The sequence below is a fragment of the Neofelis nebulosa genome, chromosome 15 (assembly GCF_028018385.1).
Source record: "Neofelis nebulosa isolate mNeoNeb1 chromosome 15, mNeoNeb1.pri, whole genome shotgun sequence".
NCBI classification, from domain to species: domain Eukaryota; kingdom Metazoa; phylum Chordata; class Mammalia; order Carnivora; family Felidae; genus Neofelis; species Neofelis nebulosa.
In genome coordinates this window covers 26,533,141-26,558,059 of record NC_080796.1, presented here as the reverse complement: position 1 = coordinate 26,558,059, position 24,919 = coordinate 26,533,141, and the positions used below count along the sequence as shown (strand labels likewise).

Below are 24,919 nucleotides of genomic sequence, written 5' to 3'. Positions count from 1 at the left end.
AGGATTAAATTGCAAAGAACTGTAAACACACACAAATGAGTGCGTATAAAAATTGGTGAAAATTAAATGAAGTCTGTAGTCCACTTAATAGTATTGTACCAAGATCAACGATCTGGTTTTGATATTATAGTACAGTTATAAGACATTGCTATTGGGGAAAGCTGGGGGAGGGGTTTGTAAAACTCCATACACTATTTTTACAATTTCTGGTGAGTATATAAATTCAAAGTAAAAAGTTAAAAAAAAATGGTTCTAAAAAGGAGAGACTCAAGAAGCTCAGCATATCGTTCCAAAGTCCCCCCTACAAATGAACACCACACTCAGCTTTTAGCTGTCTCCTGAAAATGAACAAGCAGTCTGCTTTAAAACCTCGCTTTGTCAGTGAGCCTCAGAATTGAGGACATTACTGCGAAAGTTTTCATTTGAGGGATGTTTGGAGGGGTTAGGAAAATTCTTCTCCATGTGTCTATCTTTACCTCAAGACTGGTCAATGTAAGCAGCCCTTTCAGAGCGAGGCTGGCAGCCCGGTGGGCAGTCAGAGCCCTGCAATGCCTGATAAGGCAGTATGACCACTGTTCTTCAGCATTTCCCACTTTTTTAAACTTTCTAAAATGCATGTGAAAGGTATAAATATCAGTCTTCTCCTGTCCCAACACCCTCCCACATGACATGGCTTTAATTTGAAAATGTTGCCAATATTGATTCTAGGAAATCACTTTACTGGCTTTTATCTGATTAGATGGCTTTGGAACTATGATGACTTTGTGACATCCTATTGATTTTGCCGCTAAAATGGTCCTCCCGTCGTGTCTTTGCCTCTTCGTTCCCAGTGTCACTATCCTCCTTACAGCCTCCATTACTTCTTACAATAGCTTTTTGCTAACTGGTTTCCCAAACTTAGTCTCTGCAAACCAAGTCATTTGAAATTCCATTCCTGGATTAATCTATACATAGCACAATTAGGTCACTTCCTTGCTCAAAAATGTTTAAAGGCTCCCCAGTGCTTATACAATAAAATCCAAACTTCTCAGTACGACATTCAAGGACTTTCCTGTATATGGAATGTTAGGTTGAGAATAATTTCCACCCAGAATTTTGAAGACCTTTCTCCACTGACTTCTGGTTTTCAACATTTCTATTGAGAAATACAATGCAATCCACCCACTCCTCCTCTTCATGTAACCTATTTTTTCTTTCCAGAAGCTTTTAAGATTTTTTCAGTCTTGGTGATCTGATATTTCTTGATGATGTGAATTGATGTGTGTGTGTGTGTGTGTGTGTGTGTGTGTGTGTGCGTGCGCGTGCGTGTGCGTGTGTTGGGGGGAGTCTCTTATCTTTTTTTATTCACTGTGCAACAAATTTGGTGGTCTTTGTAACCTGCACATTAATGCTTGTGCAAAAACATTTTTTTAAATGTGTTTGAGGGGCGCCTGGGTGGCGCAGTCGGTTAAGCGTCCGACTTCAGCCAGGTCACGATCTCGCGGTCCGTGAGTTCGAGCCCCGCGTCGGGCTCTGGGCTGATGGCTCAGAGCCTGGAGCCTGTTTCCGATTCTGTGTCTCCTTCTCTCTCTGCCCCTCCCCCGTTCATGCTCTGTCTCTCTCTGTCCCAAAAATAAATAAAAAACGTTGAAAAAAAAAAATTTAAATGTGTTTGAGAGTGACGGAGACAGTGTGAGCAGGGGAGGGGCATGGAGAGAGGGAGAGAGAGACAGAATCCCAGGCGGGCTCCATGCTGCTGCCTCAGGGCCAGACATTGGGCTCAAACCCACAAAACTGGGAGATCACAACCTGAACTGAAACCCAGAGCAGGACGCTCAACCGACTGAGCCACCCAGGTACCCCACCTGGACATTTATGTTTTCTGGTTTTGAGAAATTTTCTTGTGTTATTTCTTTAACAATTTCCTCCCCCCAAAATTTTCTATGTTTTCTTTTACTAGCATCTTCTGGGTTGATTTTTTTCAATTTCTGTCCCACTTTCTGGGAGAGTGACTTGACTTGAGATTCTATATTTTTAATTTCCAAGCTCTCTTTCTTGTTCCTTTGATGTTCCTTTTCTTATAACATCTTGTTAATGTTTCATAGATGTACACTCTTATCTTCTGAAAACATTATGCTTTAAAGGTGTTTTTGGCTCTGTGCAGAACAGGCTCTGTTCTGTTTCTCCTGGGTTATTTTTTTTCTCCCTCCTATTTGTTTGTTTTGCTCTCTTTCATGTTGGAGACTTTCCTCCAATATCTGGAGATTCTCGGTGATCTGTTTATATTTAATAGCAAAGCACTGAACAGCATAATGGCAGCTTTCTGATAGACTAATGAGGTTCACCGTAGAGTATTTCCTGGTCAGCTGCTTTTTTTTCTTTTTTCTTTTTTTGATAATTTAACGTCTTTATTGAGATATGATTCACATACCATAAAATCTATCATTTAACGTATATAGTTTTCAGTATATTCAGATTTATGCAATTATCACCACAATCTACACTTAAAACACTTTCATCACTCCAAAAAGAAGCCTCACGTCCATCAGTGGTCATTCCTCATTCATCCCTTCCCCCACCTTATATCCCCAGCCTCTGGCAACCACTAATCTACTGTCTCCATAGATTTGCTTATTCTGGGCATTTCATAAATGGAATCCTACAATACATGGTCTTTTGTGATGGTCTTTTTTACTCAGCATAAGGTTTTCAAGATTTATCCATGTTGTAGCATGTACCAGTACGTCATTCCTTTTTATGATTGAATAATCCATTTGGCCCTTGAACAACCCAGGTTTGAATTATGCAGGTCCACTTATAAGTGGATTTTTTTTTCAGTAAATACAGTAAATACATTTATAGTACAGGACTGTAAATATACTGTCTCTTCCTTAGGATTGTAACATTTTCTTTTTTCTAGTTTACTTTATTGTAAGAATAGAGTATATGATATATGCAACATACAAAATATGTTAATTGACTGTTTATGTTACCAATAAGGAATCTGACCAACAGCAGGCTATTAGCAGTTAAGTTTTGGGGGAGTCAAAAATTATATATGGATTTTCAACTGTGCAAGGTTGGGGGGAGGTGGTCAGCACCTAACTCCTGTGTTGAGTTCAAGGGTAAACGGTAATGCATTGTATGGATATATCATGTTTTGTATATTCATTCATCAGTTGGTGGACATTTGGGTCATTACCACTTTATGGCTATTATAAATAATGCTGCCACAAACACTCCATGTACAAGTTTTTGTGGTGACATATGTTTTCATTTTTCCTGGATATACTCATGAGTGGAATTATCAGAGAGGATTGTAATAGGGGAACACAAATGTTGTTATCTGCAGGTTTTTTTTTTTTTCCTTTTTACCTGGATTGGTTCAGTTTCTCACATTTGCTATGTGATAAATGTAACCCTGACTGTTGGCCTTCTAGAGCTGGGTGAGAGCTGAATCATTCCAGACTTCTGGAGGCGGGTGAGTAAATCAGTCTCCTTCTTTTATTAGAGACGGTTTTCCTCATGTCTATTTCTCCCTCCTTCCTGAATAACAGACTCTTGCATTTTTGGGGACAATGATGTATCAGGTATAACATTTCTCAGCCTCTCTTGCAGAAAGAGATGGCAATGAGACACAAACAGAAGTCACTGGATGGGATTTCAGGAAAACTGCTTTAAAGGGTATTAACTTAGCTGGAAGACAGGTGCCCTTTTATGATGCCTAAAACATGGATGCTATGGCTGAAGCTTCAGTAGTTACAATGTACCCATAAAGAGAGCTTTGAAGACCCTGGGGATGGCAAAGGAAAAAGCTCACGAACAGCCCTGGTCCCTTAGCCCTGGACGGCCCACCTTCAGATTCTTTTAGGTGAGGAAGAAGTAATTTCACCCATTTAAGCCATTACTATTTTGAGTATCTGTTAACCACGAGCTGATCTGAATCCTAAGTGATACAATTTTAGGATTTCATTCTGTCGGCAACTACACCTGGTCTTCCCCGAATTTTAAGTCACCTGTCACTGTTTTCTCCTTGTCCCATCAAAGATGGAGTTCCTGTTTCTGTTTCTTATAGTGAGTAATTTTTAAGACAAAAAAGCCAGCAGCTTTTTACCTACCAACTTCAAAACTGGAATTTTACCTGTCCAATCTTATTTCCTTCCTTTCCAATTTACACACCATCAACTAATCAATATTTCTCTTCAAGCTGCTCATTATTTCCATTCTGAGAAAAGCTCTCTCCCTGTGTCTAAGTTCAAATTATACGTGTTCCACTCATAGGCCACTGCCCTGTAAAGTCGTTCCTGAATATCCAGCAGAAGTAGTCTCACCTCACCTGTACCATTTCCTCCTGGATATTTACTTCTTTTATTGGACTTTCCTGAGGTTGGGGGCCATGTCTTTAGATCTCTACATTCCTTTGTAGCACACAGCTTTCTAATGTGTACCTAACGGTCACATATCATGGATGTTACTATATACCAAGAGATTTGGTTTTTAGGGGCACCTGGGTGGCTCAGTTGGCTAAGCGTCTGATTTCAGCTCAGGTCATGATCTCCTGGTTCCAGAGTTCAAGCCCTGTGTTAGACTTCTATGCTGACAGCTTAGAGTCTGGAGCCTGCTTCAGATTTTCTGTCTCCCTCTCTCTCTGCCCCTCCCCCACTTGTGTTTTCTCTCTCTCTTTCTCTCTCTCTCCCCCGAGAATAAACATTAAAAAAAAGAAGAAATTTAGCTTTTAGAAATATTGTCAAAGCTTCACTTTTTATACCTGTGCCCCACAACTTCACAAAGGAAATTCTTAGTTTAAGGATTATTAGAAATTGATCCAAAAAGCAACACTGATACCAAATTCGACCACAGCCTTACAGCAGTGTTTGTAACTAGTAGATCATTGGCGAGACGAGCCTGGGGCCATGAGGATCTTTTAGATCAAGTCTGCATGTTAAAATACCCTATGGTATTTTACACAGAAAAGCTTACTTGTCATATGTAGGAAAACTCATTTAAAACGGTGTCTCTGCCATCTTAAAGTAGTAACTTAGACCTCGTGAGAATAATTTTCTCTTCTTAAAATGCTATGAGTACAGATAAGTTTTGTGGTAATCAAAAACCTTGAAGAATTCAACATATCTTGATCACTACTACATTATTCTCTGATACCTGTAGATAGAATCTCTCTTCCTTTTGAAAAGGGGGTGGAGAGATAAAGTGATTTGCACAGCATCGTAATGAGAAATGTAATGAGAAACAGATCCCTGGCTTTTTCACTGTTCTGATCAAATTTGGCCAGGTAAGCCACAAAGAAAAAGATGGGCATGTTAGACCAAATGAAGATCTAAAACTTCTATATAATTTAGGGACATGATTTTTAAAAGATAAACAGACCAGAGGAAAAATTTTAGCAACATGCGTAATAGTGGCTTATGATCCCTAGGAAAAAAAAAAAAAAAAAAAAAAAAAAAAGACAAAATGGTACAGTAGAAAAATGAGCAAAGCAATAAATAAACAAGTCATAGAATAAGTGAAAAGATATTCATTCAACTTATTAGACATTAGGCAGACACAAAACAAAAAACTACATCCCCCTTCACTCACTTTTTTTTGAGAAGCAGTATAGCATAAAGTTTAAGACTGTGGACTCTAGAGACAGACTTCTTGGATTTGAAACATAGTTCTGCCATTTTCTAACCTTGTGCAATTTCATAATTTCTCTGTGCCTCAGTTTTCTCATCTTCATAATGAGGTCATTACAGTAACTACCTCATGGGATGGCTGCGATGATCAAATGAGTTAGCTTATGTAAAATGCTTAGAACAGGGTCTTAGCACATTGTAAATACCATGTAGGTGTTTATGATGACTATTTATTCCATCATATCGACTCAATGTACAATGCTGTTTAAAAGATAAAAGTAATCCTGATCTGTTGGTGGAAATGATAATTGCTATAGCTGTTTTGAAGGACAATTTGATTACGTGCATCTACTCTACCTGGTAGTTCTACTTCAGAAATCTGACTTAATCACATAAGGATAAAAAACATATATGTTCAAAGATGCCCATGACATCTCTATTTTGTGCCCCACGGAGGGAAACAGTTAAAATATCCACACAGAAGTGAAATATATGTTACAAAAAACGAGCATACGAAGAAGACGGCTGTTAAAATAATGTAGATTTACACGTACTGACACAAAAGTTGTCCAAAATATACTGAAAAGTTAATCACAAAAAAATGTGTAATATGATCCCATCGCATATGAAAATAAGTAAAACATATATATGTATTTTTAAAAAAAATTTCAAAGTTTATTTGAGAGAGAGAGAGAGAGAGAGAGAGAGAGAGCAAGCACACATGAGTGGGAGTGGGGCAGAGTGACAGAGGAGGAGAGAGAAAATCCCCAGCGGACTCTGCACTGTCAGCCCCACATGGGGCCGGAACCCATGAACTGCGAGACCATGACCTGAGCCGAAATCAGGAGCTGAATGCCCAACTGACTGAGCTACCCAGGTGCTCCATGTGTATGGATTTTTAAAGTGGTTTGAAAGTATACAAACTGTTAATGAGGTTATTTATAGGGGGTGCTGGGGAAGGTGAAGGGCGACTTCAGCTTTTTGATCTGTATTTATGTACTGACACTTTTTAAAAGAAAGACATGTATTTTACTGCACAATTTAAAAACTGAAAAAAAGGGCTGGTTACTAGGTTTGCCTAGAGTTTCTATGGATTTGATATAAGAACAGAAAGGCTCTGCTACTGAGATTTAGACACTATATACCATTTTGGATGAAATGGCCGGACTTTGGCAATTGATGAACACAACCCAAGAAAACCAGGGTCTTTGAAAGAATCTTTGGTCACAGCTATAAGGGCACCAATTCAAAGAACTCATAGAAGAAGTGAAAAGATAATATCTGGTACCTCAGTTGTATTTACCTGCATCTCCAGATGATCTGAAGACAAAGGAGCCTGTTTTTGTTTTTTTCTTAAACTGTAATACATCCAAACTCTAGTGAGTATATCACTATATGGGAAAAATAAAGTTTTTGAAAAATTTCTGTTTGGGAAACTTTTATAATTCAAGTGGATTTGAAAAATACAAATATTTGAGATTAATGAGCACCTTTTTATTATGCTGTATTTGAGACACAAAGATACTACCACTGACTGAAGCAGGACAGCGAGGCAGGCCCACATGATGGATTTAGGTCACTGGAAAGGCTGAAGTACACTAGCTGTATAACAGCAGGATCAGAGACTTTAGGAGAATACAATCTCTTAGTAACTCAACCCAAGCATTCTTTTAGGTTACCTAAAGCAAAATGGAATGGGAGGGAACACTGTGAAATTAAAGTGAAATTTAGTGCAAGTTTACAAAATAAAGTGCGCCTATAAAAAAATCTCTCATCTCCCACGTATATGCATAATGCTGCAGAGTTTAAGGCAGTGGCTACTGGATGGGGGGTATTTTAGAGGCCGCACTACATTGCTGTTCTTAAAAGCCAATATTCTGAAAAAAAAAAAAAAGTCACTCCATTTTCTTGAGACTTATTTAGAAAACATTTTTAATTCTTAGAATGATGGAAGTTGTAAAATAATAGGAAGAAAAAATAGGAAAAGCAAAAATCAGCTTTTTTTTGGTTACCTTAAAACAAAGAGGTGTGAAGGAGATGATTAACAATGCAATTACACAGTAAATTGGACAGAGTTGCAAATTTCACAGAGTAACTCTAAAGGGGTTCGGGGATAAGAAGAGCTGATAAAGCAGTAGTCTCTCATCAAGTCAGGATGGGGGACAACTTACTTCATCTATAAAAAAGAAGAGTAATTTTCTGCCTGGTAAATCTATAATCTGCCATTACAGAGACTGTAATCTTTATTTGTAATGTTGGTAACTGAAAATAATGGACTTAGTGAAAGGAAAAAAAACCAGTATACATTAAGAGTATCAAATACAAAAGGCAGACATACTCCACTCCTTACTAGCTGTGTGACCTTGGGCAAGTTTCTCAATCTCTTTTGCCTTAGTTCCTCATGTGTAAAATGAGGATAATAAAAGTATCTACGGTTATGAGAGACTACATTAAAAATGCTTGGCACGTAGTAGGCATTCGATAAATGTAAGTGATGGTGGTGATGTGTTAGGATACAGCAAGCACCATTTCCTAAATTTTGAACAATGTGCCCTGGTGCACATTCAATGATTTTATTTATTTATTTATTTATTTTTAATTTTTTTTTTTTTAACGTTTATATATTTTTGAGACAGAGAGAGACAGAGCATGAACAGGGGAGGGGCAGAGAGAGAGGGAGACACAGAATCGGAAGCAGGCTCCAGGCCCTGAGCTGTCAGCACAGAGCCCGACGCGGGGCTCGAACTCACGGACCATGAGATCATGACCTGAGCCGAAGTCGGACGCTTAACCAACCGAGCCACCCAGGTGCCCCTCACATTCAATCATTTTAGAAAGTTGTTGTCCCTAGTGAGCTATGCATTTGAGGGTTACTCAAGCTGACAGTCCTAAGAATCAAAATATTCCTTTTCATTCAGGTCTTCTAGGTGTGACTGCAAACCAAGACAACTGGTTCCAAATGCTGTACACAAAGAACAATGCAGCAGGGAACAGCACGGACTTGAGCCAAATTGCTCAAGTTCAAATACCATTTTTGCTTTTTACTGAGCTCTATGGCCTTGGGCAAGATTACTTAATCTCTCTGTGCCTCAGATTCTTCATCTACAAAGTGGTGATAAGAATATCTTACAGGGTTACTATAAAGATTGAACAAGATAATGTATATAAAGTGGCTGGTTCAGTGCTCAGAACATGTTTGCTACTGTCACCATCATCATCCCTATCGTCCGTCATTTTACAAAAGAAAGATACATCTCCAACCACTAGAATTTGATTCTACAGAAACAGCATTTCAGTTCGTTCTTAATTTCCAATATTATAAGATTCTTAAACTGGCTGGGCATTTGAGTCAACGCTTTGTAAATTGCCTCAATATGAGCAAGACAAAAAACAAAGAAACAAAAAACAACAAACAAAAAAACCCCCGCAGACAAAATGAGTCAATTGTAGTATTAGATCTTTCCAATTGTCATTGATGTAAAGTTAGAGAAGGCCAAAAATGCCTTATCAAAACCCAATGTAGAACGGCTTTTTCCGTTTAAAAACAAAAAAACCACACTGCTTTTCCTGCTTCAAGCAAGTTAACTTCCTACCTGTCATCTGTGTTACGAAGGGATGGAAGCCGAAAGCTCGTGTTTCTGTCAAGCTTTGATTGGCTTTTGGTCCTCTTGATGGAGCCTTTCAGGCGCTTGCTGAAGAACCCCTAGAACGAAAAGGCAGAAAGTGATGGGAGAGAAAACCATAATAGCGCCTTGCTGTCTTCTTACTGCTTTGTACCGCTTTTGAAAAGAATGTTATAATGGAGACCAAAAAAATTTAATGCCCTATAAAATGCCCATTTTATAATGGAGACCAAAAAAATAATCCAGCTTTTAATTTTTTAATTTATAAATAATAGTTGCTTGAAACTACCTGGTAATGGGACAAATTTTTTTTTTCTTCTAGGCTAACTGGGATAATTAAACTTTTTGATAACACTTAACTTCTTGTCTCTTGGTTTCTATACCAGCTATGGTAGAGAAACATCTAATTTTGATAACAGATTTTTAAAAACAAAACAAGGTAACAGAAAAATATACTCCTTTCTATGAGGCAATTCAATAGAAAAGGCATCTGGTAATTAATTTCCTGAATTAAATTAAGAGAAAACAGGAAACGAGAATAGCATATGCAAGAGCCCTGAGGTGAGAAGGTACTTAGGACATTAAAGGAATTTTAAAGAATATGCTGATAGTGAGAAGAAGCTTTATACTAAGAGCTGCCAAAAAAACCTCCAAAACCAAAAATAAAACACCAAACCAACACCAAAACCAACACCAACCAAACCAACACCAAAACCAAAAATCAAACCAAAAAAAAAAAAAAAAAAAGAGTTATGTAATTAGTACAAGGTAATATGTTGGTGGTCTCAAAAGTTGTTAAAATTTGGTCTATGTCACCTTTGTATGTTATTTGTAAACTTAAGTTTCAAATGTAGGTAAACTATCTTAAAATGAAATGTGAAATACTTCATAAATGAAATGTCATTTATGAAACCGTTGAAACATCTAGACTTCAGGAGAACAAAGCATTTTATAGTTTTTGACCACTGCCTCCTTCCTGCCACTTTCACCAAACTATCTAGAGCTCCTTGAATATTTTCCCAGTCTTAGCACCTACTAAACAATCAGCAGCCAATAAAGTGTGTTGAATAGTAGAACAAATGCACGCATGAATGAGGATAGCCACTACTTTCAAGTAATAATTCTATTGTTGGCAGATGAAAGGACATCTTATGTCTTGAGAAAAAGTTGTAATTCAAAGAAAAGTATGTTAATGCTGGGAAAATGACTCTAATCACCTTGAGATGAATACTGTCCTGTAGGGGTTATGTACAGTAAACATTTCCATCAGGGAGAAAAAGAAATACGGGGTAAGATCAGCACGCCAAATCTTTTATACTCTTTTAGTTATCACCAAAGCCTACTGTTTTGGCTGAAGACTGTATAATAATCAAGATATTCGGGATTACGTTTATCTAATACACTCACAATCTAAGTAGTATGAGATGTGTAACATGTCTATCTATGAGCAGTTCAACTAACAGAGATGGGGGCTTGGCTCTGTGCTGCCCTCACTCAGGGGCTTAGGCTAAGGCAGGCTCCTTCTCTGTGCATCTATACCTGCTTCAGGAGGATAAAGGAAATGTGACAAATTATGTACTAGTTCTTAAAGCTTCATGTCACTTCTGGTCTCATTTCATTGGACAAAAAAAGTCACATGACTGCACCTAATTTTTGTGGGGAAAGGATCTATAATTGTATCACGTATCCAGAAAGAAAACTGGAAATATTTGGTGAACAGTAATGTGGACTACCACAGTGGTTACCCACGCCAAGTATTTTGCAAACACACAGGCATTGGTCCTTCCATTAGAGACAAATGGAAACAAACTTATTTGAATCAGAAGTAAAACCATTTAGCTGCCTGAAAAAAACACTTAGACGTTATTTCTTGTTATTCTTGTAGCCCAAAGAATAAGGGTGAAAATTCCCTAGGCAGTTTTTTATTATAGGAGCATAGAGGTTGACTGGAAGAAAGAAAACAAGAAAACAAAAAAATTTAAGTACTATATATATTTTTTTAAGATTTTATTTTTAAGTGCATGCTGTACTGAGTCAGCTGAGGCCCCCGGAAGCACTATATTTCTTAGGGACGGGCATTTGTCTGGTCTTCTGTACAATCTTAGCATTGTAGTTAGGGAAAGTCACTGTCATTTGTTCTCCAAGGCAAAGGCTTTACTTACTACTTATCATGATTTAATCAAGATGAGTCACCACATTTGCTCAGAAATGTGGTCTGCAAAAAGGACCTAGAGTTTATAGGATTCTATTAGGATTGTGTATGCTTGATTCAAAAGCCACTGGCCTAAGTTGAGATTTGGCTCAAGGACCTGCCCAAATGCCATATGTAAATATATTTGTAACAAAAATACAGTTAGGCAGTTAAGTGAGAATACATACTAGCAGATGTTTGCTTACACGGTACTTTATCTTTTTGTGCCACTTACTATACAATACTTCTTGTTTTAATCCATTTATTTAGTAAATATTTGTTTTATGTCTATTTGTCATAAAGTACCATACCAAGTACTGTAAGGGAATCAAAGACAAAATAAACACAAACTCTGTCCCCAAAGAGCTTATAGTTTAATATGGGATTTGGAAACTATATATATATAAATATATATGACACAATTAGGGAGGTAAGTGTTCTCAATGTCTGGCATATTTAATCAACATAATAAAAATTAACTATCATATTTCTTTTAATCTAGGACACCAATGATTGTTAAGTCACACTATTATTTTATGTACACTAAGAAAAAAGCTGACAATTAAACTATAACATGATGCCTAATCTCTTAGAACTTTTATTTTGTATCAAGAAAGTTTTTCAAAGACTTACTTAGGCAGGTTTTTATCATATAGTGCATAGTGTATACATAAAAAGAATAAATGCAAAATAAACTAGCTTCTTCATTCTTCTGAACTACTTTTTGACTTAGAGTAGTTGTTCATGTTTTTCCACAGAATATTATCATGTAGTCTTTCAAGAATGTTGATGACAGAGTGTCTTAGAAGAATAACTTACAGAGATGTTAAAATGTGAGAAAATACACATCTTAGAATTGATAATATGGTATTATGTTAGAGAGGTACATAGGAAACAATTTCAGGATTTCAGAGAAAGAAGAGGTTATATCATCTAGAGAAATAAGGAGAAGTTATATAGAAGAAGTGCAATATGCTAGGTCCTGATGAGTAGACAGGATCTGGGTTTGGGGGTTGCTGAGGAGCAAGGCAGCACCACAGGAGAAAGGGCTACAGAAAAATGGAGCCATGTAAAGAGCTGGCAAAGAACAAAACGGGTGCCCCTTAGGTAGACTCAGTCTGGCCAGTATATGATTAGGAGTAGCGAGAAATAAGGTTGGAAAGGTGGATCGTCCACCTATTAATGCATAATTATCGCTCCCATTGGCCCTTAAACTTTCGAGGGAAGGGGTAATGCTATACCTATCTTAACATCTGCCACAGTGTCTAAACTGTAGTAAGCACTCAATATATATGTGAAATTATGGTTGTTCTGGGAATACAGGTAAGGGAAATTTTAAGACAGCCCAGAGTGGTCAGTAATATTTCATTCTGTTTTTATCTCCTTGATATAACTGAAACATGGCTTTCACTGAAAATATTGTTTAGCTTAGGCTATAAAGGTTGGTCTGGTGTCAGTCTATTCAGCCAGGTGGTCTCCCACATGTTCAGGGAGATCACATAGTTGAATGGATGCCACTAAAAACTCGCCATCTGCACACTAGTCCCAGCTTCTACTATGCCTCTGTCTTGGACCAACTACGCAGTGAGCCAGCCTTCCAATGACACTACCCCTCCTAGGAAACCTCAGAGCGTATGGCATGCACACTTGCCCGCTGCCCCTTCTGAGCGATTCCTTAGGCACAGATCACTATCCTTTGCACCAAGCAGTTCTTCGGCCTGACTATAGCTAACCGGACCAAGGATGGACACCTGACCTAAAGGTACCAAGAGGGGGCCGGGTAAGAGTTTTGCCTTATGGTATCACCCGGTAGCTACTAAATACTCTAGGCTGATTCCTGGTCATTCCCTGCTTCGTACTTTACCCTCCAGCAACCCTAGAAGCCTGTAATTCTCTACACTCACCATGCATCGCTGCTATGGCTCATATCCCTCCCTCTTCCCTGGCTAAGTCATCCTTTCAGACTCAGCTGAGGCATGAGATCTTCCAGCATGTCTTTTTTGACATGTACCACCTGGCTCTAGATGAGGTGGCCATTCTCTGTGCTTCAGAGGAATCCAATTACATACAGCGAGCCTTACATTTAGCACACGGCATGTCCACTTATGTGTCAACAGCCCTCCCTCTAAACGCTGAACTCCTCAGGGCAGGGACTACACAATCTTTGCCTTCCCAGGGCAGGTCCGATACCAGGGATTTGGCAGGGGTTCAATAAATATCAACAGAACTGAAATAAAATGGGCAGTGGAATGAGTAAAAGCCATTGTGGAGTTTTTGATACAACTGCCACTGCAGAAAGAGCAGGCAACTCTGAATCCAAGTGTGGCTTCAAATTCTAGCTCCAATTTGTCCTGTTGAGTGACTTTGAGTAAGTTGCAACTTCCAAGTTTCAGATTTCTTACCTGTCAAACGAGGAATAAAAAAACCCTCTTCCTAGGGCCATTCCAGAGAATAAGATAACTGAATGGAAAAGCACTTTTAAAATAATGGAAAATGGGTACCTATAAGTATTAACTTCATCTGAGTCTAGGGAGAGAGACTACTGGGTAGGCTAGGTGGAATCATGGCTTTTCCTCTTAGAAACTACCCCATCAAAGGAAGGGAAGGAAACTAGAAAGAAGTTCCACAAATGGCAGGGATTTGGGCCGTTTTGTTCAGTGGCAGATGCCAGTACCTACAGGGATACCTGGTACATCCTAAGTGCTCAATTAACATTCGTTGACCAAACGAATTTACTGAAGGCTTCCTGGATATGAAGCGCTGCTAAATGCTTTCTAGTAGTTCCAATACTGTTTAGTCGGCGCAATGACTCCACAAAATAGGTATTCAGCAGCTTGCTTTAGGTAATACAGTTTATAGATGAGGAGTCAGGATTTAAACCCAGTATTCTGCTAACATGTAAAAAGTTTCATTCATTCACATACTTACTGAGCACCGTTTATCGGCCACATGCTTGAGGCACCTGAGCTCGATCAGTGAACAAAACAAACAAAAATCTTTGCCTTCATTAAGCTTCATACATTAGTGGAAGGAGACAGACAATAAACAAAGGACATAAGAAATTAGTAAAAGACAAGGGCTACAGAAAAATAGAGCCACGTAAAGAGCTGGGAATATAAAGTGGTCATGATAGGCCTTATGGAGAAAGATTACACTGACTAAAGATTTGACGGGGGAGAGCCTCAGATCTCAGGAGGGAAAAGCATTCCAGGCAACAGGAATGGGATGGGCAAAGGCTTTAAGGCAGAAGAACTCGCGGTATGAGGAGAGCCAAGAAGTCAGCGCGGCTGGAGAGGAGGAAGTGGAATGGGAGGGGTTGTGGGAAATGAGGAAACAGAGGGAGCAGTGCTGGTCCCAGTCGTGAGGTGGGTGGGCAGATCCTGCAGGCCACTGTAAGGACCTTACTTTTTTTTTTTTTTTACTGTTTATTTATTTAAAAAAAATTTTTTTTTCAACGTTTTTTATTTATTTTTGGGACAGAGAGAGACAGAGCATGAACGGGGGAGGGGCAGAGAGAGAGGGAGACACAGAATCGGAAACAGGCTCCAGGCTCCGAGCCATCAGCCCAGAGCCCGACGCGGGGCTCGAACTCACGGACCGCGAGATCGTGACCTGGCTGAAGTCGGACGCTTAACCGACTGCACCACCCAGGCGCCCCTGCTTATTTATTTTTGAGAGAGAAATGAGCGTGACCCCGGGAGGTGCAGAGAGAGAGAGGGAGACAGAGAGGATCCAAGGCGCACTCTGTTCTGACAGCAGACAGCCTGGTGCGGGGCTCAAACTCACAAACCGCGGGCTCATGACCTGAGCTGCAGTCAGATGTTCAACCGACTGAGCCACCCAGCACCCCAGCACCCCGGGACCTTACCTTTTACTCTGATTTCTAAGGAAAGCAACAATGAGAGACAAGACCCATCAAAGCAGTCGCAAATAAGCAACCATTTGTTTTTCTGAGAGGACTAACTTTACCTATGAAAACAGAAATGTGTACTGATTTAACATGGTTTTGAGCAAGAGTGTGTGCCATGTGAACAGTTCATTTTCTTCACCAACAGCAGATCACCTACCCAGAGCTGGTATACACAGAAAGTGTCTGACTTCTCCCAGGTCAAACAGCTGCCAGGAGGCAGAGTACAACCTCAAGCCCAGGCAGCCTGAGTCCGGAACCCTGGCTTTTTAACCTCTATGCTACCCTGACTCTCCACATTCTTATTCCTCTTCAAGATACTCTGGGCACTAGGATATAATTCATTTATTTTATTTTTTTTTATTTAAAAAAAAATTTTTTTTTAACCTTTATTTATTTTTGAGACAGAGAGAGACAGAGCATGAATGGGGGAGGGTCAGAGAGAGGGGGATACAGAATCTGAAACAGGCTCCAGGCTCCGAGCTGTCAGCACAGAGCCCGACGATGGGCTCGAACTCACGGACCGCGAGATCATGACCTGAGCCGAAGTCGGACGCTTAACCGACTGAGCCACCCAGGCGCCCTGGATATAATGCATTTATAATGCACATCCTCCGTGGGTGCTATATTTAATTTCTACACATATCTTATTACAGAATCATATACCACAAAAAGGAAGAAATGCACTATGACAATTCAAAAATATGAGGGGAAAAAAGAAAACAAAACTCCCACCAATGTGACATCTGACTTAGAAAAATTTGCCCCTAGGGCTCCTATCTATATAATTAAACTGACATGAAATGGAAACCCTATTGAAATTACTTTTAAATATAAATGACTCTATGGTCACTGAGAGAAAAAAATGCAAATTTGAAATTTACAGAGAGATGGATGTCGAGAGGAAAATGCTTCTCTCTTTCACGTTAAGTTAGGACATCTATGTCTCATGTGAACGTGAAGAGTACGTGATGCTCCTACAAGCTTACTTTAAAATCCAATAGCATAAATGGAAACAAAGGAAAAGACTACAAATAAACTGATTTCATCCTTACCTGAAAACACACTACTAAAACCCTCAAAACAAATCCTACCTGTCCAATCCTCTTCTGAAACACTGTTGCTACCAGCTACAACTCTGAAAAACAGTAAAAAGCTTACTTCAACACCTACATTGTCAGACAGCAACTGATAACGACTACCGTGATGTACTTTAATTAGCCGGTACTCACTCTTTTCTGCCAAAATAAGGCTTACACTTAGCAACTGCCCAGGGAAAGGAAAAGCCAAATGTTGCCTTTCTCTGGAGCTTGGTGTGAGGAGAATGATAAAAGGTGTTCACCACCTACAAACTGGAGTAACCCCCGAAGACCGGACTTGGCTGTCAGGGCCCGACTGTAACTGAAATAAAGTTGCTGCTATGCAACCGCTCCCAGAAGCCTCTGTGGTGGTAATGGGAGCCGGGCCGGGCCGTCCCCTGAAGACGTGGAGAAGTGGAGGCAGAGAAGCACGCCATCACCTTCCCCACAAACACACGGTGACGCGCAGCAGGAGCCTGCTCTCATCCTGCGTGAGACTGTTTCTTATCAGTGGCCACACGAGGGATTAAGGAAATCTAGGCGACTGAAGCACTTTTAATAGCAGTTCCTTAAAATATTACATGACGCACAGTAAGAAAATGCCACCTTGTCAACTAGAAAGGACCCAGGCGAGAACTGTTCTCATTCTGGCTTTTAAAATTTTCGTTTAATTAGTAAATGCATTCCTGTGTATTTGTGTGCTTTAGCAGTTCATGGTATTATGGATTGCAATGACCTGACAAGGGCTATGTCCTATATCAATTACTCCCTTCCTTCCCCTTTTAATGTAACTAAGGAACCTACAGATGCTCAGAAAATGTTCACGAGAATCCAGTTGTAGACAATTCACAGGAGAAAGGAAAAGGAAGGGTAACTGAAAGCGTTAACCTCCACTTTCCAGCCATCATATTTTACTTCCTTAGCGTATCTTCCAGTTATTGGAAGTCCAAGGAGGGAGGGAAACTCTAGGTAACAAGAGTAACAACAGAACAACAAACAGTTGCAAAGTGCTTTGTAGTTAACAAACAGTTTCAGTGTGGGTAATTTCCCCCCTAGTAGGGATTTGGGGTTGGTTTGTTGGTTTGTTTTGCAAATTAAATCATCAAAGGGAAAAAGAAAAGGTCCTATAATAAATTACAATTGTTTTTCTAGCACAGAGCTGATGATAAATCAGAATTTCTGGGCGTGGGGCACAGTGATCTGCATTTTTGACAAGCATCCAATGATTCTCTTTTATTAAACAAAGTAAAACATTTATTATGAAACTTAAAAAAAAACCAAAAGCGCATACATTACACACATACCCATTAATCAGATCTAACCCACATTAACATATTGATATATTATTAGATTGTATTAAAGTATAAAAGTAAATACATATGTTATATGACACGTTTTTAAAAATTATTATAATATGATATAACATATTGATATATTAACATTTGTTGGGGGGGGGGCAAATACCTTTTCTATCCCTAGTAATATTCTTTGTCTTAGGAGATTCATTTTCATATGATAAAACAATGTTATATCAGATTTCTTTTGATCATTACCTTCCTGTTAAATTTTTTCAAACTTTCTACTTTCAACTTTTATATGTTATATTTTAAATATATCTTAAAAAAAAACCCATTAGGTCTATTGGGGTATAATTTACGAAAGGATAACTCACCATATTTAGGTGTATAACTCGATGAGTTTTGACAAATGTATCCTACTGCAAACGAGATACAGATTTCTACCACCTGAAACGTTTCTTCAGGCCGCTTCACAGTCCATCCCTTCCTCCCACCTCAGCCCCTGGAAACCACTGGTCTGATTTGCCCCTACAGTTTTATCTTTCCCTTCATGCTCTATCAATGGAATTATGCAGTATGGAGCCTTCTTTCACTTAGCATACTGTTTTCGGAATCTATCCATGTTACTGCATGTAGTCCATTCCTTTTTATTCCACATATGGATATACCAAAATATGTTTATCCATTTGCCAACTGATGGGCATCTGGGTTGTTTTCAGGTTGGGTCTATTAAGAATAAATCTGCTAAAAAATATGTGAACAAGTCTTTACGTGGACATATGGTTTGGGAACCACGGAGTTAAAAGCTTGGTTGGAAATTCACAAATAAATAACATGGAGAAATGGCAACTTTTTAAAAGGATAACAGGTGAGGTGGCCTGGCGGAGGGAACTTGAGAAGGAAAGGAATTCCTGATGTTTTTCCTTTCTATTTAAAATAATTTTAGATTGACAGGAAATTTGGAAAAATAGTACAGAGAGTTTTCTCTTACCCACCTTCCCCCAATGTTAACATCTTACCTAACCATAGTAAAATTATGAAAACTAGGAAATGAACATAGGGTAGCATGCTGACAAATTACCTAATTCTAATTTCACCAGTTTTTCCACTGTATTCATTTTCTATTGCCACTGTAACAAATTATCACAACATGGTGGCTTCAACAGTACAAATCTATTATCTTACAGCCATGTAGGTCAGAAGTCCAACATGGGTCTCACCTGGCTAAAGTCAAGGTGTCTGCAGGGCTGCACTCCTTTCTCAAGACCTGGAAGAGAATCTGTTTCTGGCCTCTTCCAGCCTCTAAAAGGCCTCCCACACTCCTTGGTTTATGGTTCCCTTCCTCTATCTTCAAGGCCAGCAATGCTGCATTTTTATGAAAGGTTCTGTTTTCAAGGCCTTGAGATTAGATTGAACCCACCTGGATAATCTCAGGTACTTTTCTCACCTCAAGGTCTTTAGCCTTAATCACATCTCAAAAGTCTCTTTTGCCATGTAAAATAGCATATTCACAGATTCTGTGTATTAGCACATGGACATCTTGGGGGCCATTGTTTTACCTTCCTTCCACACGTAGCATATGTCATTACTTTCTTATGAGTAGGCATTTAGGTTGTTCCCAATATTTTGCAATTATAAACAACGCTGCCAAGAATACCTTGTGCCTATGAATTTTCATGCTGACGGAGGTAAATCTTCAGTAGACTGCTTGAAGTGGGGCTGCTGGGTCAAAGGGTGAGTACATAGTAGCTTTGCCAAAGTCCCCTCTAGAAGGGTTGTACTAGTTTGGATTCCCATCACTAATGTATGAGAGTGTCTGTTTCCCATGATCTCACCAACTAAATCTGATGTCATACTGTATAGTTTTTGCTCACCTAAAGGTGAAATAGCCTCAAAATATTGTTCTAACTTGAATCTCTCTGATTATAAGTGAGTTTGAACATTTTTCAATATGTTCAGGACAATTTTTATAGTGCTTGAGAATCATCTGTTCATACTTTGTTTTTCTTCAGTTCTTTTATTGAATTTTGGGTCATTTGTCCCTCAATTTTTAATAGTCCTTTATATATTGTGAATATTTTCTTTCAGTCAGCTGGTTGTCTTTTAAGTTTCTTATGATGTTAATAAATCATAAGACAATTAAAAAAAACCATGTTTGCCTCTGTAACCATTACAGTAAAGTAACCATTACAGAAAGTTTTTCCTACATTAAGGTCAAAGAAGAATTTATCAATGTCTCCTAGTACATATATGGTTTATTTATTTAATTTTACATTTAGATCCCTAATCCATTTGGAGTTCATGCTTATGTGAGCTGTGAAATACACATCTAATTTATCTTTTTTTTTTTTTGCAAATGGACACTCAGTTGTCCCTACACTATTTATTTCAAATGCCAACTTCTCAGGAAACCATCCCTGATTTCTCTAATAGGAGTTAGTCCCTCGCCTCTGATTATCTAAGCTCTTTTGTTTATATGACTATTTTCCTCTGTCTTGACCAATAATTAGTTCTATTCCTATGTTATATCCCCTGCTGAGTCCTAACTCCTGAAAGCAAACATTATTGAGCTCATCTTTGTGTTTCTTCAATGCTTAGCATACAGTGAGTTACTTAATATATACTTGTGGAATGCTAACGATTAACCTGAATTATTAAGAAAAGTTCAATACACTTAAGAAGGTATGGAAAATACCTAATGCATTCAAGGGAAAAAACTCCTCAAAATTATTTAAATTAAACTAAGTTTGTGTTTCAAGAGGAAAAGTTTTGTATCTGGAATATTCACTTCTGTAGAATACCTCAGTTCCTGCTAATGAGATATATGTTGATTTTCTTATGACTGGCAGAGACTGCTGATCTTAAGTTCACAGAGTATGCATATAAGAAAAATGGCTTTAAGGGATAAAATAATGAGAAATGATAGGTCAAAACTAAGAAAGAGAACATTCTCCCGAAGTGAGGTCTATTAGTCTATTGGACAGTCTCCCAGAGGTTATCATGGAAGCCTGAAAAAGCATCAGATAATAGAATGTGAGAGATACTTTTTCATTGTCAGGGGAGATGGACTAGATGAATTTAATTGAAGTTTTCTATCTCTCATTTCTAGGACTCTAAGAATAAAAGCATCGCAGAGAGAGGGGGGCTTTGGAGCCTAGGAGTCATTTAAAAAAATAAAATTCTTACTGCCTCTGGTAAAACAAAATGCACCTACAACCCATATTATGGAAATGGTGGTAAGCAAAAGATACAAGTAAAACAATATAATTATTCTTTACTAATGTCTATCAGGATGACTTTTTTTTTTTCAACGTTTTTTTTTTTTTTTTTTTTTTTTTTTTTTTTATTTTTTGGGACAGAGAGAGACAGAGCATGAACGGGGAAGGGGCAGAGAGAGAGGGAGACACACAGAATTGGAAACAGGCTCCAGGCTCCGAGCCATCAGCCCAGAGCCTGACGCGGGGCTCAAACTCACAGACCGCGAGATCGTGACCTGGCTGAAGTCGGACGCTTAACCGACTGCGCCACCCAGGCGCCCCCAGGATGACTTTTTAAAAAATATATAAAATAAAATGGGGGAAAGGAAGGAGAAATAAATCAAGGAAAGGATTTTATTAGGCATATTTATATAACTTCTAGAGGCTATTTCCTAACTATACTGCTTCTAATACTGCAAATATTTGTTTTTATTATAAATTTAGGCCCCAAATATTAACATATTGATCCTTAGTATATAGTACCTTTTATCCTGCAACTTTCAAGGATCTTAAAATATCTGTGTAATATTTCATTATCATAAAAAAGGCATCAGAGGCCTTAGAGTAGGTCAAACAATTTGCTCTGGGTCACACAAGTGAGACACTAACTGAACATACCTTAAAAAAATAAAGCTCTTATCACTCCTTTGCCTGTTTTAGATACAAGCTCCTAAATGCTAATATGAACTCCTTGTACTAATGCCCTGGCAGAATTACACAGGCAGGGGACACCAGCCCTAAATCATATGGTCAGAGGATTTTTCAACTGCGGGCACCCGATTTTAATGGACAAGAGTCCCTGAGTGACAGTGGTCTCAGTGACTGCATGAGATATGAGCCCCGGTAGCTAAGGACAGATCATCAGGTTTTGGCCTTCACTTCTGCTGGAGCTATTGTCTGTTTTTCATTTAACTTAAAAAAATTTTTTTTGACGTTTATTAGAGAGACAGAGCACAAGTGGGGGAGGGGCAGAGAGAGAATGAGACACAGAGTCCAAAGCAGGCTCCAGGCTCTGAGCTGTCAGCACAGAGCCTGATGTGGGGCTTGAACCCACAAATCATGAGATCATGACCTGAGCCAAAGTCGGATGCTCAACTGACTGAGCCACCCAGGCGCCCCTCATTTAACTTTGAAAGAGTTGAGAGTAGAACACATTCCTACATATCCAATTATTCCTTGAGTAAGAAGCCAACCAAGATAGTCCCCATGTTATTCTGTCATTAATCTCACAGGACTCCCATTAAAAGAAAATTACTTCCTTCTACTCACTACATTCTTCCCTTAATTATGTTTTATTTAACAGATTAGTGTAGACCCTTAAAAAAAAAAAACAGTACACAACCTTGACTAATATTAAACCATCAATGATGAAGATGCTATGGCTTAAGAGGTTAACGTCTTTGCAATGGGCATATCTTGGGTAATCATGAATGTCACCTATATATTCAGTGAGTTTTCATAAACAGGTTAGGAAACAGAAAAGGCCTGTGCTGGAATTATAAGATTAACAAGATACAGTCCTGACCCTTCTTGAAGAGTGGTTTCTAAATTGCCTTGACTATGTATCAAATGAGTAAAATATCGTTGACATGTGTTCCTAAAATTGTTTACTTGTAAAACATAAGAACGTTCTAATGTATGATTATAAAACATTCAACAACATAAAAATTTAAGGAGTGTAATTTTAAAAATTAAATATTTATTATTTTCTTTCTGCAACTCAGATGGATCATATTAAGCACCCTACAAGATATATACATCCTATTCTGGAGACCACCACCCAGAATATCACAGATCAGGGAAGGCAACCATGCCAATAATGAGGCTACAATATACCAGTATCAATCCTATAACAAATAAATGCACACATCTATGGAAGAACAGAGAAAGTCAGGGCTGATGTTGCCTAGAAGAGGTAGTGAGACACTGGAGCTGAATTTTAAAGGATGAGAATACTTTCAGGAAACACAGAAGTTGGCCTTGTTAGGCAGAAGTGTGCAAAGATACCTGAGAAAGCTTGTTTGGGAACTTTTAAGTTTGGTTAAAAAAAAAAAAAAAAGGACACTAAGAGAACCCTGTAAGTTTGGAGGCTGAGAGATGTGGGGGTGGGGATGGTGATATTGGGTATTAGGAAATGAAACTGGAAGGGCAGCCAAAAACTTGATAACGAAAGGTTCTCTGTGCCAAGCGAACTTTGGTTTTTATCATCCTGTAAAACACAAATCAAACTCAAAAGCTTTCAGCGGGTGACTGATGCTTTTTGATGGAAAAGCCAGCTCTGTCTGGAAATATTTAAATGAGGGGGAGAGGGAAGGAAGAGAAAGAGGAGAGTGGAAAGAACCTGCTGTGCAAGCCAAATAAAATGTACAAAATTTGGTCATGTCCATGGGCATGGGATGACAGAGAATTACTAAAAGACTCTGAGCAAGGGAGAGTCAAGTAATGATCAGGGTTAGAGCAGCAGTGTTAAGGCTAAAGTGGGTGACAGAGGTGTTGGATGCCAGGAGATGAGTTAAAGTCTTTCCTGTACTAGATGAAACTGGCTACATGGTTGGAGGGGCTCAGTGCAAAATACGTGGGCCCTTGTTTGAAAGGCAGGAACACAAGGCCATTAAAGGTACTAAAATAGAAAACTTTCCTTTCTTGAGCAGTCTTTCTCCCTATCTGCTATGATGTTTTTCATTTGCTATTTAGTGTCATGCTCCCTCAGGCACCGGGGCAAGTGCAGACCTTCACAGGTGCCGGGGGCCCCAGCCCATGACTCACTATGTAGGTGGCCCACTGGCTGCCAGGTTGCCTCTCCCCAGCCAACAAAGCCATGTACCATGCCCAGGCCCAGTGTAGGGAAGTTGAGCCAGGCTTCTTCCCTGTTCACAGGTATCTGGGTTGGGGGTGGCCAAGAGGCTCACTCCAACTGAGTTGTGGCCTTCGGCCGCCTGCCAGATACTGGTGAAGCTGACCAAACAGGGGAAGGACGCCCCTGCCTGGAGGTGCCATGGGGAGCCCAGCCCAACTCCTATCTTTTTATGCTTGTGTAAAGGCCCATGCCAGGGTCAGAGAGTGAAAGCTAGGGCTGGGTGAGGTGGATGCAGGGAGGCTGGTAGGAGTTCTGGGGGTGGGGAAGTGGGTGGAAGAGAATCCATCCCAGGGAAGCAACGGCAGGTGGTGACGGGCCTTGGCTCCCAAGTCCCAGTACGTGCTTCACTGTCCCAGGGGCCCCACTTACAGAACACAAATCCAAAGATGGATAGTTTAACCTTTTGAGAAACTATCAAACTGTTTACAAAGTGGCTGTGCCATTTGACATTCCTTTCCACCATATAGTGTACTAATTTTTCCACATTCTTGTCAATGCTTATTATGTTCTCTCTTTTTGAATACAGTCACCCTAGTATGTATGAAGTGGTATCTCACTACGGTTTCGACTTGCATTTTCCTAATGACTAATGATGGTGAGCATCTTTTCATGTGAATTTTGGCCATTTGTATATCTTCTTTGGAGAAATGTCTATTAAAATCCTTCTGGAGTCTTTTAATAGCTACAACAGTCTGACAAAAAATTTTGTAGTGATATTATAATCAAATAATAACCTGGGAATAAAGTTATTTTCAAATGAAATTAGTAGAGGCTTAATATAAAATAAACATTTAAAACTCCAGTGGAATGGTACTGGCATTGGTTCTAGAATTAATGGGCGTGACAGCAGGAAGGCACTCAAGGGTGTTACTGTTTACCAGCAATGCTTGTAGCCTGCAGAGTATAGGTATAGCCAAGAAGTACAAAAACACCTTTCGGTACAGCTAACACTAGCAAAATTGAGAAGTTGGCAAGGTTTCATTTCTATATCTCTAGCTTCCTAACTTCTGTGAAAGAGGAAAGCATCTAATACCAGTTATACTTAGCGGTTAATTACATGTTCTTTAAGTGGGCATTAGCCCTTGTAGTATTCTA

At 39.1% G+C, this 24,919-nt stretch overlaps 1 protein-coding gene across 13 annotated transcripts in view; it reads right to left on the bottom strand.

Moving 5' to 3' along the window:
• The window catches only part of RASAL2 (RAS protein activator like 2), a 359,982-nt gene that overhangs the window by 58,475 nt on the left and 276,588 nt on the right, over nt 1-24,919 (bottom strand). For all 13 annotated transcript variants that reach the window (XM_058700419.1, XM_058700420.1, XM_058700421.1 and 10 more), the window contains one exon: nt 9,206-9,315. In XM_058700419.1, the coding sequence (XP_058556402.1) occupies nt 9,206-9,315 (110 nt within the window). The remainder of the gene's footprint in view (nt 1-9,205; nt 9,316-24,919) is intronic.